Below are 22789 nucleotides of genomic sequence, written 5' to 3' on the forward strand. Positions count from 1 at the left end.
GTTCTTTGATACTGATTAAGCCACATTTTAAAAATTACAAATTCAAAAATAGAGCTCCATAATCTAAGAATTGTGGGTTTTTTTTAAAACTTACGTTGAGTGTAAGTAGTCTGTATTTTTTTATTAGTTGCTTGCATAGGTAGTAAGAGCATGCTTTCTGGGTTAGATGGAGGCCATGCAAAATTATTTTTGTTACTTGGGGGAAAAATGGCTGGTCACGCTCAAAATGCAGCTGCAAAAACACTTTGGGAGTTGATCAAAAGGCAGTATGAGACTGAGTGTTCATTTAAATAAAAGCATGGGATTCCCCCCCAAAATGTGTAATCAGGTTTAGCAACAACATACCCTTTGTGAAATTGCAGACAGACAGCCTGTACAGTAACAGCTATTTTTTGTGTTTATGTTTATGATATAGGCACTGGTTTGTCAGCAAGTTTTGCTCTTCTCAATTCCAAATAATACAAAGTTCAACGCACCTCACAGAATACATTTTATTGAAACTGTGCTTATGGTTTGCATACTATCTCAAAAATCCAACCCGGAAACACTAATTACCTTTGCATCCAATAATTATTATAACCTACACAGGAAACAGTATCTTCAGCTGTTCGGTAATTTGTCAGAATGAAATTTAACATCAGATGTCAATCTACTTTTTAAAGCATGTTTATTTGAAAAAAATGAGCTTTGTTCACAGCTCTTCTCTGTTCCTTTTTTCCTAAAGGCTGCCACCTGTTTCCTTCACGTTCTGCTCCTGTTTTTTCATGACAGGTACTTTAGAGGGATGACAATTTCTCTCCCCACCCACCCTCCAAAATCCCCACATCCATCTCATACAAATGCCGATAACCAAATTCTAATGAAAAGTGACTCTGTAATGGATTTCCAATCCCTAAGTAGTAGAGACAGCACAGTCTGAAAAAGAGGATGTGATAATAAAATGTCTCCAAAGATGAAGGCCACTTTTGGTTTCCAGAACATAACAGACTTGTTCACGAGGCCCACAAGGCTCAGCCGATCACCAGGATCCACTTGATCTTTCTGCTCAGGAGGACTGTCGCTCCATCTAGGACATCACTGGCATCCCCTGGTTCATCAGCTGTGCTCCCAGGGCTCCTCAGCTACAGCAAACTCTCGAAGCTCTCAGCTTGCCTTTACAAGCAAAGCAGGCCCTCAACGAATGTTTGCAGAATGAATAAATGAATGAATGAATGATGAAAGAATGATTACAGAAGAGGTCAGGGCAGCCTCACAGACAATAACAATGTTTTACCATGCCACAAATACTCCCACATTTCTATTGGTCCAGAGGAGCATTACTTACTTTCAGTTAGGCTGCTTTTAGGATAAGAAAATACAAAAAAGGTGGGAGACGGTCTTGAGATGACATGAGCTTAACAGTTTCTTTGTGCTCACATTATATAAGGGATTACAAAGGCAAGGTGTAGGGCTGTCCTACGGAATGATACAGACTCAGTGCACTCGATGTTTATAGGAAAAGAAATCAAGAATAAAGTTTTTAAAAAGCAAACAAACATTACAGATGCAACGCTACTGTTGGTGATTATTTTGTGCCTACCAGGAAATGACCACTCTAATCAGGCCCACCTGGTTGTCAACCAGGACCCCAGGTCTACCATCCTCAGCAGGTGATTTTTAACCCCAAAACACATACAAGCTCACCGTACCAAACATCACTGGGAAAAGAAAAAACAAAACACCAAGTCACTAACTCTACCGAAGAACTGAACTGAACCAAGTAATAATTTTCCCATAGGGTACTTCATACCACAAAGAGCACCTCCAAACTTTTGGGCAAAATATCCTTTTCTGTGGCTTAAAGGTCGTAACCTAATAATTAAGAATGAAGTTTTCATTGTTTACCAAGCACAGAAATATAATAGCCTAAAGATGCCTAAACAATGCCATAATACTTCTTGATTTTTTTTCCATTTAAATCTGAAGCAAGAACTAAACTCCACAGACATATAGTTTATAGATACGGAAAATTTATTTCTAGATCCCACGGAAATTTAATGGAGTTCGTAGAGTTGTTGTGTTTTTTTTTTTTTTAAAGACACTAGACATAACAGAAAATCCATTCCTGGAGGACTCAAAGAGTAAAAATACTTACCACTGTGAAAATTAAACTAGATTCTAATTAATGCTTAACTGTTTACAGCCCCCAAAAAAGTGTTATTAAAACACTCTGTGTAGTCAACCTATGATTCTAAGACTGTTTCAGAACTTCAGATAGGAGATTTCAAACAAGATTTACCTATTAAAGAAAGACGAGAGTCAGACAAACACTCAATTCCGGATATTGACAACCCCACATTTGGTGCATCTTTTTAGGAAATAAAAGTGATTCAGGAAAACTCGAAGTGGCTATACACGGATCAGGCTGTCAATGTGCCGTTGGACGCAACAACAAGATCGAAGGCAGTCACAGCCCAGCAGGGGAGAGGCTGCTTTGGGAAAACAGACGTCTGTATGGTGAAACGAGAACACCAAGCAAAGTGGTGAGTCAGGATCGAGTGCAATGGGCAACAGGCTCACAGTAAGTGAATTTCATGGAGCACTAGCGTAACTCTCACAAGGCTGAACGTGTAAGTCTTAAACATTGCAAGGGTCTAAAATTCCAGCTACCCTCAACATAAATGGCCTCCAGACCTGCAAGTTACCTGCTAATGCTCAAATTAGCAGCAAAATAAAGTTAAGTAACTTACTGGAAACATTTCCCAAGAGGTATTCATAGAAAAGAAAGAAAAAAAAAACAGGGCAGTACAGAATTCATAGCTATGCATGTAATATGTGTTATAGTTACTTCACACATAGCAATACTGAAAAGGGAGATTATAAATGGATCTGTGCACAAAGAGTTCAGGAAGAACCTGAAGAGTCCATGACTTAAAAAAAAAAAAAAGTTAATATGTAAAAGCATATAAACTTAGCATGCTATATTTCATGGCAAAGTGACAAATGCTATTCAAAGAGAATCAGAACTATGACTCTCTTGACATTTAAAAAAAAGTGAAAAAGAAAAAAAAGCAAAAAATTCCAGAATACCCCCTAAAAGCCTGAAATTATATATATATATATAATCTTGCTTATCTTTGGATTTCTGTGAGGTTCCCTTTTTTTCTAAACAAGAAACGCAACTTGCACTGACAATGCCAGATGGAACATGCTCCATCCTGCTTGTGAGTTTCTGGGTAAGAGATTAAATCTTCAGCACAAAGAAGAAATAAATGAGTTCCTGAAAAACAGTCACAACTAAGACTGACAGGCAGGACCAGAAGTGTGCATGTAACACTTTGTCACACATCGTTCTAACATACCATCACTAACTGCTGGCATTAGGCAACTTCTTTCCTCTCCAAATTACAAGATGAGGAAACAAAGGCATGCACACATGGTGCAGCATGGAGCTTTCAACTTCTAACGTGGAAAAAAGCAACACCAGAGAAGGAAAATGGCAGATTTATGCATCCAGTTTAGAATCCATTTTTTTTTCCAGGAAATCTTTCAAAGGTATTAACTGCTCTACTACATTTCAAAATCCCAATGACCTTAGCTAGCAAATTTACAAGGAAAAAAAAAATTTAACTACTAGTGACTGGCTTTCCAGCTATCCAATTTGCCACCTCTTAGGACATATCCCAAAGGTCAAGACAGCTTATGGTACAGACATCTTTGCAGATATGAAGGTGGTGAAGGACTTCATTTCTACCTCTATAAACTTCTATCTGTGGCAGTAGGAGAAATGATAGCCACCCACAGGCCACCTTCTTCTTCGATCCTTTCACTGATATGCGCACCCATCCTAGACTAGCTGAGTATATACCTGAGAAACTTTAGTGTTAAAATATTGCCCTTTACAAAGACTGGTAGATGGGGCCAAAGTGCAGAAAGCGACAGTCTTCCCTCGGTTTGTTTCACTGTTAGTGTCACAGTTTTTAGAGCTTCTGGTGCCACATGACAATCCGCACGCAGTGAGGACAAATTCCGCTCAGATGAAACCCAAGTCAAGTAATTCATCCTTCTACAGAGCACACTAATGACAGCTTAACTGGTTCACAGGTTTCAAATCCCTAGTGTCCAACAAAAGTCATTAGAGTTCTCTAGAAAGAAATATGTACAATTGCTAAAGGGACCGTCCAGGGTATCGTCTGCAATTATTCCAGTTAACTTGGTATCAATGCTTTGCCTATGGCTGTTATTTGGTTCAATGGCAGAATAAGGCGATGCTTTTAACAATTTTCAATTGAATTCTACACACACACACACACACACACACACACACACACACACACACACGTACGTCAGGCACATGACCCAAAAAATACAAAACAAAAGCATAGAGGGCTTTGGTGGGAGGGAAGGGGTTCTAAATAAATTAACATCTTTACAGATAAAACACTTGGATTGCAGAGATATCACTGAGGTTTTTGAGAAGGCCGTGCATTGGTTTGCATGCTAGAAGGTAACTTTTTTGAGGATTTCTCAGCAGACTGCCTGCAACCAGGAGATGAGGGCACTCCAGAATCTAGCTGGGATGACTTGGATTTGCGAGCGGGCAGCAGGGAATGCTTAGCAGAAGCAGGGTCCTTGGAGGCAAGCTGCTCTTTTCCAACTGCATTCACATTTGGCTGCTGGGAGCCTAGCGCCTGGGAGCCTTTCTCTGCCTTGTCATCCACTGCACTCTTAGAGACAGACTTGACTGAGCTCCCGCCCACCTTCTTGGACAGCAAGGTTGTCTTGCCAAGATCCGTCGAGCGCCGGGTTTCCTTCTGTCTCAAGGCTGACTTGAAGAAGGACAGCCCCTTGTCCTCCGACTTGCTGTCCCTCTTCAGACCGGCCTTCATGTTCATGCTGGGGGAGCGCAGGCTGGCCATGGAGGAGCTGCGGACGTGCTTTCCGTCCCCACTGCCGTCCCCGGCTCTGGCCTGGCTCACGCGAGAGGAACTGGGTTTGGGGCTGGAGGTGACGCTGGCTCTGTCGGAAACCAGGCTTTGTCTGGAGCCCTCTCTGCTTAAGCTCCTGTCTGAAGTCCTGCTCTTCCCAGGAGGGAAGGGGCCCCTCGGGGCAGGGCCTGAGGCTTTTTTGGCGGATGTGGAGGAAGCACTGTCAGCGAGGGAAGAAGCTGACTTCTGCTTCTGGAGCGAAGGAGATGATACGGAGTCCTGGGATTTGGGGGAGGACTCCTTTTGGGGGGCAGGGGAGGAATGCCGTCCACTGGCCCTGGAAGAAGAATCGGCTTTGCTTCGGGAGCGGGAGGGCTTTACAGAAACTTTTACAGGAACAGGAGAAGAAGGAGATGTACTGGAAAGAGATGATTCCTGGCTGGCCAAGACTGGTCTCCCCTTCCGCAAGCTTCTGTTTGGCTCAGGAGTGCCTCTGGAGCTGGGGGATCCCCTGGCTGTGCTCTCCGATTTCTTTGCGAGGGAGTCTGGGTGGCTTGGAGGTTTCACCTCTTTGACTGGAGAGCTGTCTACAGAATCGCTCTGATCCACATAAGCAATCTGGTTATTGTTATCAAATGGACCCGATACGGGGGGCAAGGGATCCCCTTGTGCTGAGCTTTTGCCCTGTGTGTCTACAACACTGGAGTCCAACTTGCGGGTGTCTGATTCATCTTTGAACACACCTTCCATGACAGCCAGAGGGGCCCGACCCACAGCCTTGTGCTCCCGTCGACTGTGACTATCGCTTGAGTCCTGGTAACTGCTGGACAGGTTCCTCAAGCTACCAAAGCAAGAGATGGAAACCTTGTCGTCCACTGCTTCCCCGATCTTCTCCAAGGTGGAGGCGGAGGTGTGAATTGGAGAGTCCCCTGAGAAGCGGGAAGGGGAACTGGAGCGCATCTGCAGCTTAGCAGACAGGGACCAGGAAGGTCTGATGCAATTTTCATTGACGGCCAAGGGGCTGGTGACAGAAGATCTGGATGACAAGCTCTGGCGCTGGACACTTCTCACGAACGGTCGAGTTGAGAAACCTCCTGAATGCAGCAAAGAGAGTGTCGTTAAGCTAAACCTACCAAATGTCCTTACTAGGACATCCAGCTAAGACGGTAGGAAATCAAGGGGTCTGTGGTCAAGGAGTAGTCGTGTGATTTTAACTCTTCTGAGCCCAGTTCCTTTACCTATAAAATATGCGCATTCTAACTTGGGAATCAGCAAACCACCTTCTTGCTCGACATCAGGGGTCAGCAGACTTTCCCTCTAAAGGCCCAGAGAGTAAATATTTTAGGCTTTGTGGGCCAGCTGCTCAACTCTGCCACCCTAGTGCGAAAGCAGCCGCAGGCAACACAAACAAATGGGCGTGGCTGTGTTCCAATAAAACTTTTTTTTTTACACAAATAAAGGCAGGGGCGATATTTGGCCTGTGGGCTATAGTTTGCTGACCCTTGTTGTAACTCACAGAGCTACTATAAGAATTAAATAAAATCTTAAAAGTCCAGCAAGGCACCTGGCACTGCACAGCTGCTCAATAAATGTGAGCTACTTCATTTACAGCTTCTTCATCTTATTAAGAACACTGGGGCCCACAGCAGTGCAGTCCTTGCCCAAGATCACACAAACAGAGGCAGAACCGCAACCCCTTCCCCTCAACTCAATGCCACAGGTAGGCAGGCCTGTAATCGTTGACTATGAAAGCAATCAGTGGAAAGCCTCCAAGGAAAATATTCATAATTAGAACACTATACTCCTATTTTAAGTGACTTAAAACTTCCACAGAAAATATTCTAAATTCTCCACACACTTGATCCTGTAGCTGTGGTATTAATAAAACTCTGTCTGGATGAGATCCTAAGAGATAGAGATAGGCCCTGTTCTGTGGGTACCACCCAGCACCACTGCATGATGATGGTGCTGGTATCGATTTCACCAACTACACCGTTTAAAAACAGACTGGGGCCAAACCATATCTAGGCTTACTGTTAAAACAACAGTGAATTCTAGGCTTAAAGGCTGTGTTGAAAATAACCTCTAAATAATAAACAAGCCAAGGTTCACTGGTCAGTTTTTCATAAAACGTCAGGAGCTACAGACAGGAGCTTCAGTTACAGCCCAAGACTCTTTTTCTACAAAAAAAGAAGCAACAGCCAGAAGCAGGGGTAGAGCTGGAGCTGCGATGGAGCTCTCGTCTGGCCTTCCTCTTCCAGCCTCCTGAGCGCCACTAGGAGCAGCTACTGGACGTGATGGAACTGCTGACCACAGAATGAAGCTTGCTGGGGGATGAGTCACCGTCCTCGTTATAGAAGCTGAGCTCACTCTCCCCTGCTCCTCGCAGCTCTCAGGGCTCCGGCTGCCCGACCCTCCCCACACCACCTGGGGTCCCCGTGAGAACCGAGGGCTGTTCCGCCACTACTCAAGCGGCAGCTGAAGGCAAAACACCGGAGCTCAATTTTTATCAGATTTTCAAAGCTTTTATACTGTGACTATCTTCAAAATTCCTAAAAACTACCTTTATGCAAAGGCAATGGCTTTTGTTCTAGATGCTTCTGCACCCACAAGGGCACACCACAGATCCCTCCAGGGGAGAGAGCGTGGTGGGAAGGCGAGAAGCTGAGCGAGTCAGGAGCCTCCACGCCAGGCCCCGCACACCAGGCGGCCCTCGGCAAACCACAACCTCGCTGAGTCCGCTCACAGCTGCTCTGAAGATTTCAAACAGCCCTTTGAAAAAGAGCATACATTACTGTACAGAGTTAAAGCCCCAGCCTCCACATTAGACCTTAAAAGTGGAAAACAACGGAGTGGAAGAAAGAAGTGCTAGGTCACAGAGGGAGAGCAAACGACCCTGTTACATAAAATGCCCCTCAACATGAAGGAGCCCATGCTGTGTCCATGAGTTGCCATTTTGGAAATCTGTCACCGAAACCCAGACCCACCATCATCTTCACTCCTTTCCCCAGTCATCTCCACAGACTCAGACAGCGAGGCTAGGGAGGTGCGTCTGGAGGAAGCTGCAGAGGTCACGCTGGCCTGCTTGCTCCCCGGGAGACGGCTCACCCAGTGTTCACACAAGGAGGAACTTGTGGAGCCTGCAGGGAAGGAAGTGGGCGCCGAGGTCAGGCCAGAATCCTGCCTGTGCCACACACGCCCTCACCAAGGGCTGCTGCCCAGGTGGCGGGTGACGTCACCGCCAGGTCAGCACTGACTCCCAGGCCCATGCTGTGCCCGCTCGAACGTTGCCTGTTGGGATGAAAAGGACAGACGCTCACACACGTTTGCAGTAATAAAATCCAAGTACAGGGATGGCTACTTCAGAACGCAAAGTCCGAGTCTTAGTGCTGGCAACAGAATGGAACAGACACAATCGTGCATATATTCATCTATTCTACAAACATTTATGAAGCACTACACGCCAGGCACTGTTCTAAGCACTTGCAGGAATACTTCTGACACAGAGACAAAAAAGCAAGCAGCAGTCTACTGTTACCTTCTTGGCCTGTGTGGTGGAATTTTTAAATCATTTTCACAATATTAATATATAAACACACACACGCATGCACACACAAGGCCACATGCCATTCTGTCCTGTCTGTTCCAGGGAGGCCCTTAAATATATACTGGAGCAACAGAAACTGCTCTTGAAATGGAGAACATGAAGCCACATGACTATCTAGAGTAGACCTCAAGAGGGTGTCATTTCTGAGCATATCTCAGACTCTGGAAAGCACTGAGGGACGGCACTAGAGCCCTGGAGTTCCCACTTTCTGGGAACTAAGAGCAGCTACGGACAGACAGCTGTACTGGGTGGGGTTTGACTCCAGCAGGGCTCACTCTGCTTCAGTGATGCTCCCTTTTAGCGGCTTCCAACTTACCCCTCACACGCTTCAAGGGGAGCAGGGATTAATAACTGATCACACACTGCCATGTCCCAATCCTCTGTCCTATTCTCTAAACTCCAACTCTGCATTAGGAAGCATTCGTCCTCCTGTTCGGATTGCGTGTGGCTGCATCAACATCACGCGTGGGTACTGGTTCCTGCATTTATTAATAAGCACAACAGGCTAGATCCCATCAAACTAAATCCAAGCCATCTAATATTTTCATAGCCTTCAATCCCTCCCCTAACAGAATAGGCCAATCTTAGCAGAAAAAAGAACGATGTCTAATAGTGCTTTACCCTTTACAAAAGGCTTTAATGCACGTTTACCTAATCTGTTTCACACAACGACCCCATGAGGCAGGTAGGATCAGTACACCCATATTACAGATGACAAATATGTGGCTTGGGTGGGACATGCTCGAAGATAACCCGACCAAAATGTGGCAAAGCCAAGTCTCAGTTCTATTTCCAGTCCCTCGACTCTGAGAGCAGTGTGCTGTGCTGCTTCTTAGCTCCCTCACTCGTTTATTTACTCCGTAAGTAAACACCACGAGCGTGCTTGGAGCCAGGCTCCACTCCACCTCCATGGGAACTCCTGGTTCACAGCTGCTGGCACATTTCACCCCCATTTCCTTTAACCGCAACCATTCTGGTTTCCACATTAAATGCAAACCTGAGAATTAATCTGATCCAACCAACAGAATCATGAGACCTCCTGGAGAAGTTCTCTGGACCATCAACTACAATCTTCTGCTCTCAAAAAAAACCACCCAAGAGTAGAGTGGCCTTACCTGCCACCGAGCTGTTGGCCGACCATGACGGTATAGCTGTCCGCCTCTGGTAGAAGAGGATGTACGCCGTCTGCGTGCAGACCTCGTCTTCCGACAGCTGCTGCACGTCACTGTCATCGAAGCAGTACCAGAGGCCGTCCACGGAGTTCTTGCAGTATGCTGTCAAAGAGAGCCCACCAGCGATCAGCACCAGGGCGGCCGCAATGGCCACTCCACTTGACCCACAGACACCATGTCTTTGGCTCATATAATTAATTCAAGAACTTTTTAAGGCTGCAGATAGTAATACAGAAAGAGGTAAGAAATCCAAATTCCGAATCAAACTCAGGCAAAATGTTTCAAGAAATTCCAAACTATTCCAAATGGATGAAATTCTATTTAATTTTAGAAAACACAATATACTTCTTTAAACCAGTGGATTTCAACCAGAGATGATTTTGCCCCAGGGGACACATTTTTGACTGTCACAACTGGGGGTGGGGGCGTGGGGAAGGTGGGATACTAGTGCAATCTAGTGGGTAGAGACCAGGGGCGCCACTACACATCCCACCATGCGTGGCACAGTCCCCACAATACAGAATTACCCAGCAAAAATGTTACTGTACCAGTATGGAGAAACCCTGTTTTAAGGATGTTGTAACAGTTTAGTGTTTCTTAGAGACAGAAAACAATAGAACTAGAAATGATGATATTAATGAGAGCAATAGCTAACATTTGTTTAGCACTTATTACGTGCATCTCATTTGATCCTATGAAATTTGTTCTGTTATCATTGCCATTTTACAGAGGCTCAAAAAGATTAACCAGCTTGCCCAAGGTCATGCAGCTGGTGAAGGGCAGGGGCCAGCTCATTACAGGATTATCTAGTCCCGGAGCTTAAAGCCTTATCCCACCCTGCCTCCCTCAGATGGAAGGCCCCTGGCAAACGGAGAACACTGGAGCTCATGAATGCATGCGGCCTTCCCTCCAGTCCAAACTCTAAGCTGAGATAAAAATAAAGAGCACTCAAGTACCAGCAAGGACACAGCTTAGTGTTCATGGAGCCACATCATCCTGTGAATCTATCAAGGAGTGTGATAAGCTTGATCCAGAAAGGTACACTCTTACAACACTTTCTAAAAAGACCCATTTATTGGGGTGAAAATAAACGAGTGCTAGAATATTTAGCTGAACGCTGGAACAGGCTCAGTAGGGCCCCGGGGGCAGGACACGTAAGGTCCCGAGTGGCACCAGGAGTGACTCCCTCGATAGGCCACAACCACTTTGCTAAGTATGGACTCCTAGGAGACGAAAGGGACCCGGAAGAGAAAGGGCTATACCACACTGGTCCCAAAAAAGAAGAGCAGAAGAAGAACCTATGACTGTAGGGAGGAAAGTCGGCTGCAGCTGTGGACTCACTGGAACCAGACGGCAGAGAAAAGGAGACACAAGCAGCAAATGGAGCTGGTAAAACAGCGACTGCTTGGTCAATGGCGTCATCAGGCTTGCTGGATGAACGACCCAGCTGGTGAGGGGCTGCTATTCGGGAGTGGGAGTGGGAGGTCTGTAAGGGGGAACGCGCCTGAGAGGAGGTGACGGAGCAGCCTGTACCAGCTTCAGTCCGTTTCTCCTCAGGATGGTCTGTCCTCCATGACGGTGTGGAAACTAAGGCAGCACAGGGACTCATGAATGGGTCAATGATGTATTTATAAAATAATTCTATGTGCTTTTCTTCCCAGCGCTATTTTCTGAAGTATTTCCTAGACCAGTGCTACTCAAATTGTGGCCCACAGACCGGTGCCGGTCCATGAGATAAGCACCAAAACGAGGTAAGCATTTAAAAACATTCATAGCAATCTGATACTGTATGATACTTTTATTGTGTTTTTGCAGAAGTACTGGTTCATGGTTCATGAAGGATTGGACATTTTAAAAAAAGGTTTAAGAAATTTTTTAAAAGGTTCCTCATCACAGATGGTTTGAGAAGCACTGTTCTAGACTCCTTACACAAGTCAGCCATACATGCACCATGTAATTATAGTTAGAACCAGTGCAAAATAAAAGAACACATTAAAATAAACACTCCAAATGAAAGCTTAAAAACAAGATATGTTTAACTCAACAATGCTGAGGTACTTAAAATGTCCTCGTCAGAAAAGCAGTGGTATGGCCTAAGCACGGGAAAGGGACAACAACGCAGCAAATATCCGAGCCCCTTGTCAGTAACAGGCCCCAGGAGGCAGGCGCGAGCACTTCTGGCTCCCTCACATGGTCGCCAGGTTTGAATAAGGTTACCCACCTAAGGTCACAGAGCTAGGAATACGTGTCTAGCTTCTAACCCATACTCCTCTCACTAATTTGTACTGCCTCCAAGGCAGTTATGGGTTTCCAGGCACTTTCCACAGTCTATGCTATACAAAGAGCAACATGACAAGCGAAAATCTGGCACTGTCCGATTTTCCTCAACAATTTCTTGCTAGAAACCACACAACGGGCTCACCCATATTTTCCTGAGAAACACTGTTATACACAGGAGATTCTTTACCAAAGCTGAAGCTACATGAACACCAACCAGTGATGCTGGCAAAGGCATTACTTCACCAGCTAATTAGTGAAATTAAATTCCCTCTAAGTCCCTTTCAATTCTCAGAGCCCCTGAGTATATAACTCTGTGACTCAGTATCAAAGAACGCAGATATGACCAGGAATGCCACAAAAGCAAAAATCCAACTAGACACACAACACTTATTATACAAGTGGCCCCCCAAAATATAACATATGTAAGACACAAAATACAGTATTAAAATTTGGCTTAAACCAAAACACGAGGTAAAACCTACTTAAGCATTTAATTAACACTAACTTTGTCGTCTACGGACTTTTCAATAGATCCTCTGTCCCCTTTTTCTCCTTCAAGTACTTCCGAGGGCAAGTAGAGGCCATCCAAACGGCTCCACTACGAGATACACTCCAGGTCGGGATCATTCCTCTCACAAGTGACTGCTGCCGGCAGCGTACTGAAAGAACTAGAACTAAATGGGTTTCGAGGACAAAAGATTGTTGTGTCCAGTCACACTCCACGTCCCCTGTCTCCTGAGGAAGAGCAAGTTGAGAGTAACTGTGCTGGGCCAAGGAGGGGGTCTGGGGCCCGAGAGGCTCCTTCACCATGTTGCAGGGTTCTCAGGGTTAACTGCCGGGGAAGAGTCTCAGAGAGACTGAAACACCAACTGGAGGAGCCTACCCTCCTCTACCTCCCCCTACCTTTATGAATCACTAGCACCCTGGGGTCTTGCTGCAGAAACCACTGAACTGCAGAAACAAAAAGTCCCAGAGAAGTGTTCACGCAAAATAGGCTGAGTGAGAAGGATGCAGAAAGCCGAGTCCTGGCCACCTACACAGTAGGAGGACCCTCACATCAAGTCCCCCGACATACAGATGTCCAAGCAAGAAGCCCCCAAATCTACCTGCCTCCCCAACATGCATGAATGCCCTTAACCCAATAATTCCATTTCTGAGACTCAATCTCAAGGAAATACAGAATTAAAATACAGAAAAGGTGACTACACACAAAGATGTCCATCAGTTATCTTCAAAGTTAAAAACCAGAAACAATATATGTGTTCAACAATGGGGAATGGTTATATCACATTAGAGTTCCATCAACTGAATATTCTGTGGTCATTAAAAATAATATTTACAAAAATTAAGCGTCTGTTGGGACTTCCCTGGTGGCTCAGTGGTTAAGAATCCGCCTGCCAATGCAGGGGACACAGGTTCAAGCCCTGGTCCAGGAAGATCCCACATGCTGCGGAGCAGCTAAGCCCATGTGCCACGACTACTAAGCCTGCGCGCTAGAGCCCATGAGCCACAACTACTAAGCCCACATGCCACACTACTGAAGCCCGCGTGCCTAGAGCCGTGCTCCACAACAAGACAAGCCACCACAATGAGAAGCTCGTGCACCACAATGAAGAGTAGCCCCCGCTCGCTACAACTAGAGAAAGCCCGCGTGCAGCAACGAAGACCCAACGCAGCCAAAAATAAAATAAATAAAAATAAAAACAAACAAACAAATAAATAAATTTATTTTAAAAAAAAATTAAGCGTCTGCCCCATTAGCCCATAAGGGCCTCACGTGTAGGCAGCAGGTTACTAATCCCAGTAGCTTCTCCTGACCCTCCAGGAGGAGGCTGCTCTGACCACTCTCTCCTCCAGCCCCTGCTCTGTTCACACTTCAACCACAGAACCTAATACACATCCTGCTCTTTCATTTAAAGTGTACCTACACCGCCCCAACCACTTGATTACACTCTTGGAAGACAGAGGTCGAGATCTTTTCATTTCCAGTGTGTCTGTGATGTGACACAGCCCAGTGCAAGCAAGACGTAGAGGAGGTGTTCCATAAAGGTTCACCTGAACAGAGCATACCAGGCCAATCACAACAGTATAAAATAATGGCCAAAACTTACAGAAAAACACTGGAAGGAAACACCACATATCAAAATGTTACCTACATACAATGGGATATTATTCAGCCTTAAAAAGAAAGGAAATTCTGACAGACAATACAAAGTGGGTGAATCTTGAATGCATTATGCTAAGTGAAATAAGCCAAACACAAAAAGACAAATACTGTATGATTCCACTTACATGTGGTACCTAGAGTAGTCAGATTCATAGAAAGAATGGTGGCTGCCAGGGGATGGGGGAGGAGTAAACAGGAAGTTACTGTTTAATGGATGCAGAGTTTCAATTTGGGAAGATGAAAGAAACTCTGGAGATGGACAGTGGTGATGGTTGCACAAAGATACGAACGTACTTAATGACACTGAACCGTAAGCTTAAAAATGGTTAAAACGGTTAATTTTGTTGTGTATATTTTATCACAGTTTCTAAAAATGTTACCATTTTTTGAGCACTACTCTCATGGGTTATTTCTGAGTGATAATCTCGTGGGTTGATGGCACCGTTCCATCTGCCTCTCTCTAGTCTCTAAATTTCAAATGATGAGCACTATTGCTTTGACAAATGAAAAAGTAAATTTAACCATACAGCAAAAAGAAAACCCCTTCCAAGTCACTTTAAAGACACTATGTAAGTGGTTCACAACCACTCCAAATAAGGGATATGGAAGCACAGCAAAACCTTAAACGGGGCATGCAGGTGAGGTCAAGAAAGCAAGTCCTGGGTGAGCCAGACGATGCCACCCATCTGCACACACCATTCCCTGCTTGGGTCAGAGCCCGACCAGACGATCTAACTCAGGGCAGAGAACCAGAGGATGAAAACTGCCCTCACAGTTGGCACACTGCCTGCTGGAAGAGAAAGCGAGGTTCTAAAGCAAAGCAACCCTGTCACAAGCAAAACATGTCGGGAGGAATCGTCAGCACAGGCGCCCGGCCTCTCGAGCTGCAGACCTGTGTAGTGCCCCCCTTGCATGGTGCCGTGATGATTGCACACAGCATACAGGTCATAGATGTAGTCCTCAGGGTCCCGCCCGAGTCCGTAGGGCCGTCTCCATGGAGACCAATGGGATGGCAAACTCCAGCTGCTCTGGCTTCTCTTAACTACATGAGGTGTCATGTCCAGGCCAGTCAGAGGGAACTTCACCATGTTCTGAAGTTTCATACGCTTGTCTCCTTCCTGTGGCAAGAAGAAAAACAAGTTCTGACGATATTTTCATGCAAGCAGATGGTAGATCAGTTTAGCGTGAAAGGCAGACCATCAACTGAAATAGGGTTGAGTTACCTATCTGATGTTTCCGAAGACACATACAACATGGGGAAACAGATTAACAGTTTTAGCTAACTGGAGGAACAGGTTTTAATATCACCAAAAATGGAACCAGCGATGATCTACATTTAAGGGATAATGAGCCTTCATTGCCTTACCTGATAAAGGGTTCAGCCTGAAACCTCTGTCACGAAAGAGGCATGAAAAGCAATGGAATAACTACATATGTGAAGGGAAAGCACAGTGCTGGCACAGAACAGCCATTCACGGAACAGGGCCTCTTTCCTTCCCAACTCCTCCGACAAATACATTAACAGTTAACAGTGACTTAACTTAATATAGTCATTTAGTTGACAATCTTGGGCAATCTGTATTTCCCATTAAGCCCACTGGGAAATCCAACCATCAGTTGAGTAGATATTTACTGAATGTTTCCTGTGTCTATGGGAGCTTTAAAAAATCAATCGGGCACAGATAATGCCCGTCCCAAGGAACTATGGACCTACAAAGGGAAGAAAAATATTCCTAAGAGAAAAGTAGGTTGGGTCTTGCATGGTCAGGAAGGTCAGGCTAAAGAACCTGGACCTTGTTCTGCAGTCAAGGGAGAAGCACTGAGGCTTTGAGGGAGGAGGTGATGCCATCAGAGCTGTCATTAAGTAGTGCCCAAAACATGGCAGAAAGGGAAGAGCAGTGTAGGTTATGAAACCAATGAAAAGACACTGCAACTGCAACCAGCTCAGAAGTATCAGAAGTTGGAACTGGCAGGATGACAGCAAGAATGGGGAGAAGGGGACACGTACAGGAGGCAGAGAGGCACAACCAGGCCGAAGAGGTGACTGCCTAGGTGACAGGGACAAGAAAGAAGAGTCAAAGATGACACTGCAGTTTTGAGTTGAGGCGCTGGAAAGGTGATGATATGTCTTCAAAAGAAACAGAAAGCAAAGGAAGCCAGTCTGTGTGTATGGAAGCAGACAGAGAAGCTGGGTTCAAACCCTCAACTGGCCGTCCCCCTGGAAGATCCCAATGGAAGCGTACAGCTGGGACACTCAGGGCAAGTGCCCACTCCTCACTGCTACAGGAACTGGACCCCAAACCTGTGTGTGAAAGGCCACCCTGGGGACCATGTGCGCGCCTCTGACACATTCACTTCATCGGCCAGCCCTAGACATCTCTCAAGTCTATCCAGGTCTCTCCATCTCCACTGCCACAACTCCACTGCGAGCCATCGGCCAGCCCCCACCCCACCGGTGACTGCAAAGGCCTCCTTCAGGTCTCCCTGTCTTCATCCTTGTAGCCTCTAATTCTCCACACAGCAGCCTGAAGGGTCTCTTCCAAGCACAAATTTGGTCATGTTGCTTTTCTGCTTCAGAATCCCACTCTGCCTACAAGGACTGCTTGACGAGCAGCCCCTGCCTGCTCTTCTACCTCAACGCATGCCTTTCTCCCCCCGACCCCCCGGAGCTGCAGCCACACTGGCCTCAGCTTTCAGCCTCCTGCACATGCTCTGCGCCCGCTGCTCCCTCGGCCACTATACATGTGCAGCCCCGCTCCCAGCTCACCTGGTACAGGCCTCCTCCTAATCTTTCAGATGCAAACTTTCTTACGCCAGGCTCAGACTCCTCCAGCGTTTACCTCTCATTTACCTCTCTTACAAGGGGGCTGCCCAGGACAACTCTAACCTTAGGAATAGAGAGCCTCTGTGGGAAAACTGACTCACAAAGCAACACAACTCAAAGCAGATTTTCTTTGTATATATTTATGACTCATCTCCACAACTGCACAACTGCTCCTTGGAAGCAGAACAACACCCATTATTACTTTAGGCAGAAACAGAATTCTACCCACCCCCAAGAAAGGCGCTCAATTTTTTTTTTTTAATCCCAAAGTACACTTACTTGAGCACAACATTTACAAATCTAAAGCAAATCCTCAGGAACAAAGTAAAATATCTGCGGTATGAACTAAAATAGTTAGGATTTAAAGGGTCACAGGATGCACAAACTTTGCTCTGGGAAAGAACAAAACATGGCTCCAAACATAGGGGCAGATGTGTGTCTGTAACAACACAGGATCACGGGATCAAACAGGGACACCAAAGAACTCCCCACCCAACAGCCCACCAGTAAGGGGCATAAGAAACTTGGTCACAGCCTTTTTCCCTATGACAGAGGGTTTCCTTACCTGTCGAAATCTCTTTAGGTGTATGATAAGCACGTCAGGCAGAGTCCAGAGGCTTAACGTAATGCTCCCCTGCTGCAGCTGCTTACAGTGCGGGCAACGCCAGGCGTCATCTGGGGCAAGCTGAAAACAAGGAGCACGACTTCTATTAAGAGCCACTTAAGGCAAGACTTTGTTACAGGAGACAGCCAGACTCACGTCCTGGCCAGGGCACGGCACAACTCTGAATCTCCCCAAACTATGTCCGAGGGGAGTCAACAGAAAAGCACAATTAAAATTAAAAGCCGGCTAGAGCTGGCACCCAAACATTTGCTGAACAGATTATATCTCAAAAAGGAATGACCAACTAGGTAAATACTGCACAGAGATGTCAGATGCCACAGAAGCATCTCATGCCCAGCATACTCCCAAACTCAACTCGTCGCCTTTCTATCAATATAGCTCCCTTTTCTCCTCCTCCTGTATGTCCTACCCCAGCAAATACCACAACCACCCGTCAAGAGCAGTACACGGGGGGTTAACCCAAAGCCTCAAACCCTTCCCTCTTCCTCTGTTCCACGTCCATCCGAGGTAACACCCTCTGCCATTCCTCACACCCGTCTCCTCCTCTCCGTCCACCTTAATTCAAAGTCCTCACTCACTCTTACCTGGACTTCCTCAAGTCTCTTAATTGTTCTCTCTCCCCCAAGCATCAAACTGCTCCAAACAATCCTCCCCATCCTGCTACCAACAAGATCTTTCTCAACATCAATCTGAGACCTCGAATCCACGTATGTCACCTCTGCAGGCAAGGGTTTCAGGATGACAACACAGAGGTACTAACAGAGCATGTCTGGTAAGAGAGATTTTTAAAACCTCTAGATTTCAGAAGTTGCATCAGATCTGGGACCATCAACACAATGAGGTAAGGGAAGCCACGGGAACAGATGGCAATGCCCACTCAGATGGAAGAGAAAGAAGCCAAGGACAGAATCTTGCAGAAAGCCGATTTTTAAGGGAAACACAAAGGTTGAGAAACCACCAGAACCTGAGGCTGCATAGTCAGAAAAATAGGCAAATCAGAAGCATTCCTTTTATGCACACCAAGAAAAGAGAGTGGCAAGAACAGGGTGGTTATCAGTACCATATCCCACAGAGAGGTCAAATGCAGACTGAGCAGAGGCCACTGAACTGAGCAAACTATGGGCCCCAAGAACTTCGGAGAGCAATGTTAGAAACGCAAGTCAGACAGATGACAAGAGGTTTGGAAGGGAGGAAAGGGAAAGACCTGAAATCACTAAATGGTAAAGTTACACAGAAAAGAAGAGAAAGGCTGGCACAGTAGTTTGAAAGGGAAGCAGAATTGAGGGAGTTATTTTTCCTGAGAGGGAGATCCTGTCATGTGTGTAGGAAAGATAGGGAGAGACAGAAGTCTGGGTGGATAGCAGTGAATCAGAAAGTTAGGCAGGCATAGCACAGGGAGGTCAGCTTGGTGCTTTGTGACCACCTAGAGGGGTGGGAGGGAGACGCAAGAGGGAGGGGATATGGGGATATATGTATATGTATAGCTGATTCACTTTGTTATACAGCAGAAACTAACATACCATTGTAAAGCAATTATACTCCAATAAAGATGTTAAAAAAAAAAAAAATGCAGGAGGAACCTAACTGTCATCTGGCACGTCCACATCTGTGCTAACATGTTAACTGTCTACAGACATGGCCATCAGCCCAGTGCTCGCGGCAAAGGAACAGGTTGTTGTTTGTTTTTTAATTTCCAATACATCATAAACAGATACTCTTTTATAAGATACAGTAAGAATGTCAAGACAATGGCTGGCAGCTTTGACAGTTTCTACAACACTGCTTGACCTCTGTACTTATCTCGCTGTAAACTGCCACAAAGAGCTGCTAGGCCCGCAGAGCACCCTTGGAGCGTGGCCAGCCTCGCTAACTGCCCAGCAAGGAAGGCGACTAGCCCCAGAGGCAGCTGTTCCACTTTCAGGCAGTCTGTTACAAAGTTCTTCCTCTTTTTAAGACAAAATCACTCTCCCTGTAATTTCCAATCTCTAATTCTGCTTTTTAGATAAAATTAAGTCCAATCCCTTATCCACAGGATGGCCCTCGAAGTATGTGAAAATAACTATCAGATCCTCACTTAAGGTCTCCTTCATCAAGATATACTCAGCCGCGGGCTTCCCTGGTGGCGCAGTGGTTGAGAGTCCGCCTGCCGATGCAGGGGACACGGGTTCGTGTCCCGGTCTGGGAAGATCCCACATGCCGCGGAGCAGCTCGGCCCATGAGCCATGGCCGCTGAGCCTGCGCGTCCGGAGCCTGTGCTCCGCAACGGGGAGAGGCCACAACAGTGAGAGGCCCGTGTACCGCAAAAAAAAAAAAAAAAAAAGAAAAGAAAAAGATATACTCAGCCGCGCCATCCCCTATCCACACTCTCTGCTTGTGCCCCAGCATGTCAGTCTCTTAACAGTGAACATTTAAGGTAATGAGAAGAGCAGTGCTATCACCATCTGAGTTCTGGACACTGTTTCTAAAGCATCCTTAGGTAGCCAACAGTGGCTGACACCCACATGACACTGCTTGCTGATCATACTGAGCTTGCAGACAACGTGACCCCAAAATTATCGTCACACAGCCTACTGCTAAGTCTGACCTCCTCCTCTTCCATATCTGGAATGTTATTTTTGGACCCAGTGACTGAGCTCCCCAAGGAACACTCATTCATTCACTGCAGCATAGATTTGCTGAATGCCTTCCATGGACCGGACACTGCTAGACATGCTGGGGTTATTTTACGACCGGGTTGGATTCTCTCACCTGCTGTGCCCCAGCCACAGTGGCCTCATTTCTTTTCTCAACCTTCCTCCGACCCCAAGACCTTTGCTTCCTTTACTTATTTGTTTATCCCCACTACACTGTAAACAAGCTGAGGGCAAAACTGTTGTCTGTCTTGGTCCCTGCTATATTCCCAGTTCCTAGCACAGTACCTGGCACATAGTATTACTCAACAGACATGTACTGAATGAACAAAGCCCTATTAAAATGTATCTGGCTAGCTTGAAAGATCATGAGATGTTTTGTAGAATACCAATGTTGTCATCTAGTAGATCTGCTCACCTTTAAGCTTTGTGACATTCTCAGAGATCTCCCAAATCAATTAAAAAAAAAAAAGCTAAATAGGATAAGGTGCTACATACAGCATGCGATCAACCAGTTTCAAAGCCAATTATTTATATAAGCCCAAGATTGGAAAAATACGTCTAATGAAAAACTATTAAAGGAATTAGCTATTAACTGCTTGGGGGAGAAAAGACTTAGAAGATGAAAACTATTTTCAAATATGTGAAGGACAAACAAGTAGAAGAAAATGAAGACCTGTCCTCTGTTCTTAATGACCTGAGAGTTCACCTGCCGGTTGTAGCAACCAGAGACATATTTCAGCTTAACGTCAGTCACCATCAGATACCCAAAGAGAAAATGGTGTCTCTGAAAAACAGCGGCTGGATAATCACCTATTTGAAATTAGGTAGAACTCAACCATTAGAAAAAAGACATTTTAAAGCCCCCTCCGACCCTGAAATTGCATGATTCCCTATATGCAAGAGTGAGCAGTAAGAGTCAGTAGCCAGAATTATGATCCTAAACATCAACTCAAAATTAGATAAACTCCAAGTGCTCTCGTCAAGGTTTCTCAAGGCGCCTGAACCTGGAGAGGTTTAAAAACCACAAAGGCCTGTTGCACAGTGAACACCAAGAGTGGCTTAGTTCCTTGGTTTCAACTCTGTGCTAGAGCAATGTCTGTTCTTTTCCTCTACACTGAAAGCTTATTTATCCTTTGTAAAGTATTCAGAAAGTCAGCACATCATATTAGTTGTATTAAAGGGTATGAATGATCCAGAATATCCTTCCATAAATCTGCTTTATCACGAACTATAGTTGCATCTAACTGAAGATCTCTAGTATTAGTGGTGGCTTTGTAACTATGTGTTTATTATAGGATCTTCATCTCAAAATAATAACAGAAGGATTTGAAGCTGCAAAGAAAAAGGCACTTCAGTTTTGGCAACTAGTCAAAATATGCAAAGAGATGAACAGTGAAACACTTACAGACATGGCCAGAACATCTCTACATACTAAAATTCATGCTAAACTTGCTGATGTTTTAACAGAAGCTGTAGTGGGCTCCATTTTGGCCATTAAAAAACAAGATGAACGTAGTGACCCCTTCATGATTGAGATCACAGGGATGAAACATAAATCTGAAACCTATACAAGCTTAATCAGAGGTCTTGTTTTGGATCATGGGACACGGCATCCTGATATGAAAAAAAAGTAGAAGATGCATACATCTTCATATGCAATGTGCCATTAGAATATGAAAAAACAGAAGTGAATTCTGGCTTTTTTTTAAATAAGCATGCAGAAGAGAGAGAGAAATTAGTAAAGACTGAAAGAAAATTCACTGAAGATGGAGTTAAAAAAATAATAGAACTTTGAAAGAAAGTGTGGTGGTGATTCAGATAAAGGATTTGTTGTTATTAATCAAAAGAGAATTGACCCCTTTGCCTTAGATGCTCTTGCAAAAGAAGGCATAGTAGCTCTGCACAGACCTAAGAGAAATGTGGAGAGGCTGACGCTTGCTCGTGGTGGGGTAGCTCTAAATTCTATTGATGACCTAAATCCTGATTGTTTGGGAAATGCGACTTGTCTATGACTACACACTGGGAGAAGAGAAGTTTGACTTTATTGAGAAACGTAACATCCGTCACATTACTGGTCAAAGGACCAAATAAGTACACACTCATGCAAATCAAAGATGCAATCAAAGGTGGCTTGAGAGCTGTTAAAAATGTTATTGATGATGGCTGTGTCATTCCAGGTACTGGTGCAGTGCAAGTGGCAATGGCAGAAGCCCTGATTAAATAAAAGCCCAGTCAGTGTAAAGGGCAGGGCCCAACATGGGAGTTCAAGTATTTGCTAATGCAGTGCTCATTATTCACAAGGCTCTTGCTCAGAACTCTGGTTTGGACCTTCAGGAAACACTAGTTTGAGTTCAAGCAGAACATTCAGGTCAGCTTGTGGGTGTGGACCTGAACCCAGGTAAGCCAATGGGAGGCATATGGGAACACTACTATGTAAAGAAACAGCTTCTTCACTCCTGCACTGTAATTGCCACCAATATTCTCCTGGTTGATGAGATCATGAAAGCCGGAATGTCTTCTCTAAAAGGAAGGCTGAATTGAAGCTTCCTTTGTATCATCTGAATCATGAAGACT

The 22789-nt window shown here is 45.2% G+C and overlaps 1 protein-coding gene and 1 pseudogene across 3 annotated transcripts in view; one reads left to right on the top strand and one right to left on the bottom strand.

The window, feature by feature from the left end:
• Positions 1-4439: 4439 nt before the first annotated feature.
• Positions 4440-22789, bottom strand: part of USP31 (ubiquitin specific peptidase 31) — a gene marked incomplete at both ends in the record, with an annotated part of 71058 nt that continues 52708 nt past the window's right edge. The window contains 5 exons of one of the 2 annotated variants that reach the window (XM_079720257.1): positions 4440-6001; positions 7895-8047; positions 9630-9788; positions 15026-15251; positions 17523-17642. In XM_079720257.1, the coding sequence (XP_079576383.1) occupies positions 4440-6001; positions 7895-8047; positions 9630-9788; positions 15026-15251; positions 17523-17642 (2220 nt within the window). The remainder of the gene's footprint in view (positions 6002-7894; positions 8048-9629; positions 9789-15025; positions 15252-17522; positions 17643-22789) is intronic. The other variant, XM_079720258.1, reaches the window with a different exon arrangement.
• LOC307062552 (T-complex protein 1 subunit zeta-like) lies at positions 20835-22756 on the top strand (annotated as a pseudogene). Its single transcript has 2 exons — positions 20835-20960; positions 21511-22756. The product of its transcript is annotated as a T-complex protein 1 subunit zeta-like (transcript).

This window comes from Hyperoodon ampullatus, assembly GCF_949752795.1.
Source record: "Hyperoodon ampullatus genome assembly, chromosome: 14".
Lineage (NCBI taxonomy): Eukaryota > Metazoa > Chordata > Mammalia > Artiodactyla > Ziphiidae > Hyperoodon > Hyperoodon ampullatus.